The sequence below is a fragment of the Oncorhynchus gorbuscha genome, linkage group LG25, assembly GCF_021184085.1.
Source record: "Oncorhynchus gorbuscha isolate QuinsamMale2020 ecotype Even-year linkage group LG25, OgorEven_v1.0, whole genome shotgun sequence".
Taxonomy (NCBI): domain Eukaryota; kingdom Metazoa; phylum Chordata; class Actinopteri; order Salmoniformes; family Salmonidae; genus Oncorhynchus; species Oncorhynchus gorbuscha.
This window is the reverse complement of record NC_060197.1, coordinates 6,840,983-6,852,415: the sequence shown is the minus strand read 5'-3', so window position 1 is coordinate 6,852,415 and position 11,433 is coordinate 6,840,983. Positions and strand designations below refer to the sequence as shown.

The 11,433-nt window shown below is 43.7% G+C and overlaps 1 protein-coding gene across 3 annotated transcripts; it reads left to right on the top strand.

Moving 5' to 3' along the window:
• Nucleotides 1-2,634: 2,634 nt before the first annotated feature.
• On the top strand, nt 2,635-8,146 carry LOC124014012 (tetraspanin-9-like). Of its 3 annotated transcripts, XM_046328647.1 has the most exons (9): nt 2,635-2,886; nt 3,461-3,509; nt 4,721-4,800; nt 4,953-5,144; nt 5,243-5,317; nt 5,437-5,538; nt 5,650-5,781; nt 7,632-7,715; nt 7,802-8,146. In XM_046328647.1, exons 3-9 carry the CDS (start codon nt 4,738-4,740, stop codon nt 7,871-7,873), a joined length of 720 nt encoding a protein of 239 aa, XP_046184603.1. In that variant the 5' UTR covers nt 2,635-2,886; nt 3,461-3,509; nt 4,721-4,737; the 3' UTR covers nt 7,874-8,146. The 3 variants fall into 3 exon arrangements, with proteins under 3 accessions (XP_046184603.1, XP_046184604.1, XP_046184602.1); XM_046328648.1 differs by lacking the exon at nt 3,461-3,509; XM_046328646.1 differs by lacking the exons at nt 2,635-2,886; nt 3,461-3,509 and adding an exon at nt 3,573-4,170.
• The last annotated feature ends 3,287 nt before the right edge of the window (nt 8,147-11,433 follow it).

Below are 11,433 nucleotides of genomic sequence, written 5' to 3'. Positions count from 1 at the left end.
ACCAATTGTGCAAGTTCTCCTACTTCGAAAGATGAGAGAGGCCTGTAATTTTCATCATAGGTACACTTCAACTATGACAGACAAAATGAGAAAAAAAATCCAGAAAATCACATTGTAGGATTTTTAATGAATTTATTTGCAAATTATGGTGGAAAATAAGTATTTGGTCACCTACAAACAAACAAGATTTCTGGCTCTTACAGACGTGTAACTTCTTCTTTAAGAGGCTCCTCTGTCCTCCACTCGTTACCTGTATTAATGGCACCTGTTTGAACTTGTTATCAGTATAAAAGACACCTGTCCACTTTGTTGGCTTTGTTGAACTCTGAAATGATAGACATGAACTGAACAGATGGCTGTCCCACACGACATCATAAAAATAAAGAATTTACATTTATTTTGAATTAAATCTCATTACATACCAGACATTTTTAGTATATCCTCAGCCATTTCTTTTCCCAGTTGCTCCATGCGTTTTTGTGAAGGTTCTATATCAATTTGGGAGGGGATGTTGGGGAAGTTCTGTGCAACTTCCTTGGCCATCTACACCCAAAATTTCTTTACCATTCATTATCGAAAATATAACTATCAAACCTGCATTACAAAGACCCTGCAGTTGAAGGTGTCCTGCTGCATGGTGGGAGTTACTTCTCATTTCCACTTTATGTCCACCCAGTCATCTTTTCCATGGCGGGATCTTCTCATTTTGAAATATTCTCTTTTTTATGTGAACATAATGGAACACTGATTAGTTACAGAGAAGTGAATACACAGGCCAAAACTGTATGCTGATTTCCTCATCACTATAATCTAATAGAGGTCATTTCCTTCATTCCCCATTCTACACACAGCCTAAATTATAGGCACTGAACCATTTACAGGAGAACAATAAAAGTAGCATATAGGATCCAGCCCCATCACAGAGTGAATACATGCAGAGCGTCTGTAGACTTTAAGAAAAAAACAGGAAGTGACCGTTTCATCAGTACGTGCTTAAAGAAAGTCATATCACAAAGACCACAGGTGACAGTGCCCACCAAGTCTATGACAATAGAGAATGAATTGTCAACACCAAAGTGTGTTAAAGTGTGTTAGTCAAAATAATATCTGAAAATGTCAGTTGTTGAACATAATACAATTTATGATAGATGCAGTTGAGGAATATTCCATGTACCAACACTACATGCAGGACAGATATAAGACATTCCCACATACAGTATACACATTCATAGAGGCATTATTCAGCTGTGATTTTACCAGTCAGAATCCAGAAGGAATATGACAATGGGACCAGCACAGGATGTAATACACCCTTACTACAATCTACTTTCTGAACATCTTGACTTCTTATCTGGTAAACTGTTACTGTGTGTCAAGGAAAGAGCCCCAATTAGAATGAGTGTACTCCAGTAAAAAAGGTCTGGTTTAGATTCAAAACTATTGCCCTGTGTCCCCATTCATAGGGGCATGAGAGACTAGTCAGTGGTAGAATTGAGTTGGCCCAAACACCCACAAGGTTGAGGTTACTCATGTATAGTAATTTGTAAAAAAAAAAATAAAAAAAAAATGGCATTGACATATTGTGTCTTCTAACTGTCCACGAATAGGATCCAAAGTATTAGGAAATATTTGTTCCCATAAATACAAAGGAGGATGTCTGTCCTCATACCTCTGGCACTTTAGTCAGACTGCCAGACTGTGTAAAAACGTTATGATGGGGCCGGCAACGGAGTTCCCATTGACTAAGCACCACGGAGACCAATCAGGAGAGAATACATACAGGTCAGGGGTGCCAATTGAAAGTCAAGGGGTGTGTCTGTGTCTTTTGGATTACTCTCCCTTTACAGAGAACCCCTGGGGTTCAAGTCAAGTGCTACCCTTCCCCTTTCAGTCTGCTCTGCGCATGTCTGAAAGTGACAGAGCCAGCAGCCAAGAGAGTTTTTCACAGTATGTCATAAAACATTATTACACTTATGAATGGATGTAAAATGCTAGAATGTATTAGATCCAGTACAATGGAATAACTATAGTCCACTAACTATATAAGGGTAGTCAGTGGACATTCTGAACCTTGTTTGAAGTCTGTAAGTCACATGACCAAGGAGCTATTGAAATGTGAAAGTTTACAATTTGAATGTAAAAACGTGTGAGATGAAAATTGACAAACTAAAGGGTGTGCAATATAGAAGGGTAGTCAGTGGACATTCTGAACCTTGTTTCGGATCAGTAGGTCACATGACCAAGGAGCTATTGAAATTAGAAACATTGAAAAACATTGAAAATTCATGCAAAAATGCCTGAGATGAAAATGGACAAACTAAAGGGTATGCAATGTGTAGGCCCAATGAGTGGACATTCTGAACCTTGTTTGAAGTCAGTAGGTCACATTACCAAGGAGCTATTGAAATTCAAAAATGTAAATAAATAATTTAAAATAGTGCGACATGTATATCAACAAAAATAATGTGTGCAATGTGTGTCTATGCCATCGGGTTAGCTACAACCAGTTTTGAAAGTTTCAGGAGTAATGTTCTTTTTTTAAATTATAATATTTTTTAGGAGTAATGGTTAAAGAGCTATTGAAATTTTACCTCGGTCAAATAAATCCATTATCTCCCAGGACGTCCCATACTCTCGTTGCAGTTCCATTCGGAAACGTAATTCCTCCCCGCCACCAGACCAGTTTCCGCCCTTCTGAGATAAAAATACTTCGCATGTGATTCATTGACGACTGCAGGAAAGTTTAAATATAGCCTACAAAAAGAATACAATCGGATTGAATTTTTGCGTTATCGCGGATTCTACGCTGGAAAACCGGATAGAGGTCGGTCGCAGTAGTCAGGAGATGAAATGAGGATGAGCTGAACTCGAGCTGGTGCAGTTACGGTACGGAATCATCTCTTTGGTCTGGATACTCCGGCCATGCTGTTTAGGACAAGTCTAAAATCATCCCAGCAGTTTTGGGTATCAAATCCAGTCCGTAATTTTCTACAAAAATATATGAGAATATATGCTTGTAAATTATGTTAGATTCACGCACGACCAACGTTTTCTGTTTACAACGTCAACGAATTAAATTAGAGGTGTAGCCAAAACCATTGGACCTGGCTGCTAAACAATGATGACATTTTCTTTGAACAGAAGTTACATCATAACATTATCAGATTCAAACAGTAGCAACACATTCTAGAGCGAGCAACAATGCTTCTTTCTCGATCCTCACCAAATGTCACTTCCTGTGGTGGCGATGAAGACAAAAGATGAAGGGGGAAGTGCAATCTGTGATTTATTATTCTGTAGTTGGCCTAAAAGTGATAGTAGAATTATCTATCGCTCTTTGTGTGTGTGTCCACTGTGATTGGCTCAGAAAATAATTTCCAGAAAAACATAACTACTTACTACATAGAACAACAGTAGGCCTACATGAAATAGTTGTGTGTGTGTGTGCTTTATTTTACAGATCCCTCCGCTGAAAGCTCGACGGCATCATCTAATTCCTTATCTAAGTGGTAAAATTATTCAGAGAGAGGGAAATTACATTTAATCATTCTGAATTTTGAGAACAATTGACATGTTAAAATAGTATCAATTGTCATGCCCCAACACAACCCCAAGGGGGCAGCACTTTCCCAGGAAATAAGTGACTAAATCAAAACACTGTTCATTATGTTCTTTAGTTTTTCAAATGCATTTTCTGTTATTTCTCCGGGGCTATCTGGAGGTTTTGGCGTAAATACGACGCTCACAAGCACTTTTATATAAGGAGTGAACTGAATAGCCTACACGATTATTTAAACGTTGTTTTAGTCCTATGGACTCCAGTCACTTTAATTACTGAGCGAACGCTGCCCTCTTGTGGTTCCGTTGAATAATTACAGCAGGGTAATATTTTCACAGGTAAATGTCAAACAGATGGATAGGAGCTAATAATCTTTGTGTCAAACTGTACTTTCACCTGGGAAAATGTAGGCCCTAGTTTGTTGTAATCCCTCAAGAGATCAACGAAGTGTTTTTTTACAGGGACGAGCAAAAATAACATGACGTTTTAATAGATGGGTTAGCTGGAAATGTCACGAAAACAAATGTGCACGTTTCTATGGGGGGCAGAAGTCAGTGTGATTCTAGATGGCCAGATTGCTAGCAAGAATGAGAAGTGCCATGTGGGGAATCGTAAGTGGCTTGTTCTTGATACCATGTCCTGTTTTGACAGATTTCATGTCAATGCTAATATGGCCTAAATTCTCAAGCTAGTCAACAACTGTAACGATGTATTTGAGAGACAACAAGTGCTCATTGTGCACATGTATTTATGTTTTTAATAAACATTGAATTCGAAATAGAGTTTACATGTTGTCAGCCATGTAAAGCCAACCCCGTGTGTTTTGCCCTATAGTTGTGCAAGCGTTGATTTTGTTGCAAAACAACCAACCCTTCTAAACCTGTGAGTTTTGATTTGTTTACTTTGTTAACGCTGCACTGGTGGTTTCTTGAGGAATTACAAGAGTTTCGCAAGCGGGGTGAATGCAGTATTACTATTTACTAGTACCTATGGAAATACACTCGGTTGTAACGACATAAAGGAAACAAGTTCGAGCAGTGGTTGAAGTAATATAGATATTCAGTCACCTTTGAATTGTAGTCGATTGCTGATCATTTGCAAGGGAGAAACGTACACATTCACAAAAGTTAAGTTAATAAACACTGCCCTTTTTATATGCAGATCGTCACAGCTTCACCATGGCTCGCGGCTGCCTCTGCTGCGTCAAATACATGCTGTTCCTTTTCAACCTGCTCTTCTGGGTGGGTGAATAAACTCACTGCACACATAATTTTCAAACAAATATGTCTTCTGATTCTGAATTCTATTTGATTATTAAATCATAGTATACTAAATGTATAATACAGATTAAAGTAATGACACTCATGTATTTACATTTTATTCTGCCTCTCAGTTGGGGGGCTGTGGTTTGTTGGGTGTGGGGGTGTGGTTGTCTGTGTCCCAGGGCAGCTTTGCCACCCTATCACCATCCTTCCCCTCCATCTCTGCTGCCAACCTCATCATCACCCTGGGTGCTGTCATCATGGTTACAGGCTTCCTGGGTTGTCTGGGTGCCATCAAGGAGAACAAGTGTCTGCTGCTGAGTGTGAGTGAACAACACTAACCACGATGCACCACACTACATTGCTTGGCACATTGGCAACCTCACCTGCCCCTCTCTCTCTTCTCTCGGGTTCCCTGTAGTTTTTCATCACGTTGTTGGTTATTCTGCTGGTGGAGCTGATCCTACTCATCCTGTTCTTCGTATACACAGACAATGTAAGACTCCCATAGAAGCCACCTGTCAATTCAACCCCTGGTTATCCTTCCACCTATGGTTCCTGTTCCCATAGTGCTCTGTGCCTCTGCCTACATTTCTCATGATCCACTGTGTGCAGGTGAGTGAGAACGCCAGACAGGACCTGAAAGAGGGACTTACTCTGTACAGCACCAACAACAACGCGGGCCTCCGCAACGCCTGGAACACCATACAAACAGAGGTACGGTACCTAACTACTAATGAGCTACCATACAACCCCACACTAATAGCATAGCATTCCATCAAGGGAGAGGTGCAATATGTAACCCTGTCTCCTCTCTCTCCCTGTCAGTGGCATTGTTGTGGGGTGAATGGGTACACAGACTGGCACACTGCCCTGCAGGAGAAGGTGGTTCCTGACCACTGCTGCCAGAATATCTACCAGGACTGTGGGCGCAATGCCACCAACCAGTTCTGGACACAGGTCAGTTTGTGTTTGTTTAAAAATGTCTGAACTTCTCCCTCCCATCAGGGAGTGTGTGTCTGATTTTCTCCCTCCCATCAGGGAGTGTGTGTCTGATCTTCTCCCTCCCACCAGGGAGTGTGTGTCTGATCTTCTCCCTCCCACCAGGGAGTGTGTGTCTGAACTTCTCCCTCCCATCAGGGAGTGTCTGATCTTCTCCCTCCCACCAGGGAGTGTGTGTCTGAACTTCTCCCTCCCATCAGGGAGTGTGTGTCTGAACTTCTCCCTCCCATCAGGGAGTGCGTGTCTGATCTTCTCCCTCCCATCAGGGAGTGCGTGTCTGATCTTCTCCCTCCCATCAGGGAGTGCGTGTCTGATCTTCTCCCTCCCATCAGGGAGTGCGTGTCTGATCTTCTCCCTCCCATCAGGGAGTGCGTGTCTGATCTTCTCCCTCCCATCAGGGAGTGCGTGTCTGATCTTCTCCCTCCCATCAGGGAGTGTGTGTCTGATCTTCTCCCTCCCATCAGGGAGTGCGCGTCTGATCTTCTCCCTCCCATCAGGGAGTGCGCGTCTGATCTTCTCCCTCCCATCAGGGAGTGCGCGTCTGATCTTCTCCCTCCCATCAGGGAGTGCGCGTCTGATCTTCTCCCTCCCATCAGGGAGTGCGCGTCTGATCTTCTCCCTCCCATCAGGGAGTGCGCGTCTGATCTTCTCCCTCCCATCAGGGAGTGCGCGTCTGATCTTCTCCCTCCCATCAGGGAGTGCGCGTCTGATCTTCTCCCTCCCATCAGGGAGTGCGTGTCTGATCTTCTCCCTCCCATCAGGGAGTGCGTGTCTGATCTTCTCCCTCCCATCAGGGAGTGCGTGTCTGATCTTCTCCCTCCCATCAGGGAGTGCGTGTCTGATCTTCTCCCTCCCATCAGGGAGTGCGTGTCTGATCTTCTCCCTCCCATCCCTGATCTTCTCCCTCCCATCAGGGAGTGCGTGTCTGATCTTCTCCCTCCCATCAGGGAGTGCGTGTCTGATCTTCTCCCTCCCATCAGGGAGTGCGTGTCTGATCTTCTCCCTCCCATCAGGGAGTGCGTGTCTGATCTTCACCCTCCCATCAGGGAGTGCGTGTCTGATTTTCTCCCTCCCATCAGGGAGTGCGTGTCTGATCTTCTCCCTCCCATCAGGGAGTGCGTGTCTGATCTTCTCCCTCCCATCAGGGAGTGCGTGTCTGATCTTCTCCCTCCCATCAGGGAGTGCGTGTCTGATCTTCTCCCTCCCATCAGGGAGTGCGTGTCTGATCTTCTCCCTCCCATCAGGGAGTGCGTGTCTGATCTTCTCCCTCCCATCAGGGAGTGCGTGTCTGATCTTCTCCCTCCCATCAGGGAGTGCGTGTCTGATCTTCTCCCTCCCATCAGGGAGTGCGTGTCTGATCTTCTCCCTCCCATCAGGGAGTGCGTGTCTGATCTTCTCCCTCCCATCAGGGAGTGCGTGTCTGATCTTCTCCCTCCCATCAGGGAGTGCGTGTCTGATCTTCTCCCTCCCATCAGGGAGTGCGTGTCTGATCTTCTCCCTCCCATCAGGGAGTGCGTGTCTGATCTTCTCCCTCCCATCAGGGAGTGCGTGTCTGATCTTCTCCCTCCCATCAGGGAGTGCGTGTCTGATCTTCTCCCTCCCATCAGGGAGTGCGTGTCTGATCTTCTCCCTCCCATCAGGGAGTGCGTGTCTGATCTTCTCCCTCCCACCAGTGAGTGTGTGTCTGATCTCCCTCCCACCAGGGAGTGTGTGTCTGATCTTCTCCCTCCCATCAGGGATTGTGTGTATCTGCATGTGTAGGAGTGTCCTTTTTCACTTCTCAGAATTGTATGTTTCTCTCTTGTCAGGGTTGCTATGAGAAGGTGGAGGAGTGGCTGGATGACAATAAACACCTGCTGGGAACCATCGCCATGTGTGTTCTGGTCATACAGGTAAGGTGTGCGTGCGCATACAGGAAGACATACAGATGTACATGTAATGATGTTGCAGTGTGATTGATGTGACTTTCTGTCTGCAGCTCCTGGGTATGGCCTTCTCCATGACTTTGTACCAGCAGATCCACCGATCCGGGAAAAAGTACGAAGCTTAGAACACACAAACACACACACACACACAGAGTTTGAGACCCATTACTTGTATACAAAATTATACTCTAAAAAGACACACACATGCCACAAAACAGCTTTTTATTTAGTGTTTTGTGGCACCCTTGTATCATTTTGTGCACAAAGGCAATATTGTTTTTTAATTATCATCTTTATCATTATAATCAGTGTTCTTGGCCAGGATTCAATCCGACCGCGGTTTGTCAACAACGCACCGTAAATGGGTTATTCCACAAATAAAGTGCCAACAATCAGCATTTGGACATTGTCCCTCGTTATTTTTTTCCGACTTCTGGGAAGATTTCAACCAACTTCACCCCAAAATTCCTCCATGTTTTCAACATCATTGAAATTCTACTGTAAAAAGTTGAACTAGTTATGTTGTTGCTTTGGCAGTTTTTTCTGAAGGTTATTTATTTATGCGATTTCATTTGTTTTCCCCTCATTTTAAGGCCAACCCTGTTACGTAAACTTGACTCTTTTTATATATTCCTTTTTAATATATTTTTTCCAAAACAAACTGTCAAATCAGTGTAAAGGCAGGTGAGCTGGTTCTATTCTTTTTGGCAATTTTCTGGTGTTTTGTGGTTAAACTGAGCATGTTGATTATAACGCGTCATACCCGTTACCCATAGATTGGATTTGTTAAAACATTTCTAGCCAAAGGTGTTGAGGCTTGCATTTATTTTCCCCTCCCTGTTGCACACAAGTGTCGATTCCCCCTGTCACAAGTGGATTTATGGCTGATTTCGGATGAAAACCTCAACCCTTATATGGTCAACCCTGTTACTTTAAAGACACTTAGTCATTTTTTTATTCAACTGCTTATGTGAAATTAGTTTGTTTTGACCAATTTTAACTGCCCAAAGTGTTATCATTTTGTGGAAGGACCCAAATGCTACATATAGCTCAATCAGAAATTCCCTTTAAAAGCTGAATTGTGGACAACCTGCAGTCGGATTGAATCCTGGCCCTAGTTCATTTATGGGGGGACTAAGGGTGGGGGAGGAAGGGGGGGTTGGATTGAATCCTGGCCCTAGTTCAGTTATGGGGGGACTAAGGGTGGGGGAGGAAGGGGGGGTTGGATTGTGTGTATGGGAATAGGGACACCCCTCAGTCATCCAGGATAGAATGGCTTGAACACAAAATAGAGTAATGGGAAAGAGGTTCGATTTCATGCCTTAGAAATCCTTAAACGGATTACATTTATATTGTATGGATTTATTATTGTAAAACCAGTTACTGTGATGGGTTCAATAAAAGTTATGCTTATTCTGTCAATGCTGGCCATTTTTCCCTCAGTTCAAATTCCGATTCTGTTTACTAAAGCATCATCTTCAATTGAGGGGGAGGTGGAATGAACTATCATCATCTAGCACTGTTACAGGAGTGAACTATTATCATCTAGCACTGTTACAGGAGTGAACTATTATCATCTAAGTACTGTTACAGGAGTGAACTATTATCATCTAGTACTGTTACAGGAGTGAACTATTATCATCTAGCACTGTTACAGGAGTGAACTATTATCATCTAGTACTGTTACAGGTGTGACCTCATCATCTAGTACTGTTACAGGTGTAAACTCTCCCCTAGTACTGTTACAGGTGTGACCTCATCATCTATTACTGTTACAGGTGTGACCTCATCATCTAGTACTGTTACAGGAGTGAACTAATCATCTATTACTGTTACAGGTGTGACCTCATCATCTAGTACTGTTACAGGAGTGAACTATTATCATCTAGTACTGTTACAGGTGTGACCTCATCATCTAGTACTGTTACAGGTGTAAACTCTCCCCTAGTACTGTTACAGGTGTGACATCATCTAGTACTGTTACAGGAGTGAACTATTATCATCTAGTACTGTTACAGGAGTGAACTACAATTTAGTACTGTTACAGGAGTGAACTATTATCATCATTTAGTACTGTTACAGGAGTGAACTATTATCATCATTTAGTACTGTTACAGGAGTGAACTATTATCATCATTTAGTACTGTTACAGGAGTGAACTATTATCATCATCTAGTACTGTTACAGGAGTGAACTATCATTTTGTACTGTTACAGGAGTGAACTATCATTTAGTACTGTTACAGGAGTGAACTATTATCATTATTTAGTACTGTTACAGGAGTGAACTCATCATCTAGTACTGTTACAGGTGTGACCCCTCATCATCTAGTACTGTTACAGGAGTGAACTCTCATCATCAAGTACTGTTACAGGAGTGAACTCTCATCTAGTACTGTTACAGGAGTGAACTATCATCATCATCTAGTACTGTTACAGGAGTGAACTATTATCATCATCTAGTACTGTTACAGGAGTGAACTATTATCATCTCGTACTGTTACAGGAGTGAACTATTATCATCTCGTACTGTTACAGGAGTGAACTATCATTTAGTACTGTTACAGGAGTGAACTATCATTTAGTACTGTTACAGGAGTGAACTATCATTTAGTACTGTTACAGGAGTGAACTATTATCATTTAGTACTGTTACAGGAGTGAACTATCATTTAGTACTGTTACATTTACATTTAAGTCATTTAGCAGACGCTCTTATCCAGAGCGACTTACAAATTGGTGCATTCACCTTATGACATCCAGTGGAACAGTCACTTTACAATAGTGCATCTAAATCTTAAAGGGGGGGGTGAAAAGGATTTACTTATCCTATCCTAGGTATTCCTTAAAGAGGTGGGGTTTCAGGTGTCTCCGGAAGGTGGTGATTGACTCCGCTGTCCTGGCGTCGTGAGGGAGTTTGTTCCACCATTGGGGGGCCAGAGCAGCGAACAGTTTTGACTGGGCTGAGCGGGAACTGTACTTCCTCAGTGGTAGGGAGGCGAGCAGGCCAGAGGTGGATGAACGCAGTGCCCTTGTTTGGGTGTAGGGCCTGATCAGAGCCTGGAGGTACTGAGGTGCCGTTCCCCTCACAGCTCCGTAGGCAAGCACCATGGTCTTGTAGCGGATGCGAACTTCAACTGGAAGCCAGTGGAGAGAGCGGAGGAGCGGGGTGACGTGAGAGAACTTGGGAAGGTTGAACACCAGACGGGCTGCGGCGTTCTGGATGAGTTGTAGGGGTTTAATGGCACAGGCAGGGAGCCCAGCCAACAGCGAGTTGCAGTAATCCAGACGGGAGATGACAAGTGCCTGGATTAGGACCTGCGCCGCTTCCTGTGTGAGGCAGGGTCATACTCTGCGGATGTTGTAGAGCATGAACCTACAGGAACGGGCCACCGCCTTGATGTTAGTTGAGAACGACAGGGTGTTGTCCAGGATCACGCCAAGGTTCTTAGCGCTCTGGGAGGAGGACACAATGGAGTTGTCAACCGTGATGGCGAGATCATGGAACGGGCAGTCCTTCCCCGGGAGGAAGAGCAGCTCCGTCTTGCCGAGGTTCAGCTTGAGGTGGTGATCCGTCATCCACACTGATATGTCTGCCAGACATGCAGAGATGCGATTCGCCACCTGGTCATCAGAAGGGGGAAAGGAGAAGATTAATTGTGTGTCGTCTGCATAGCAATGATAGGA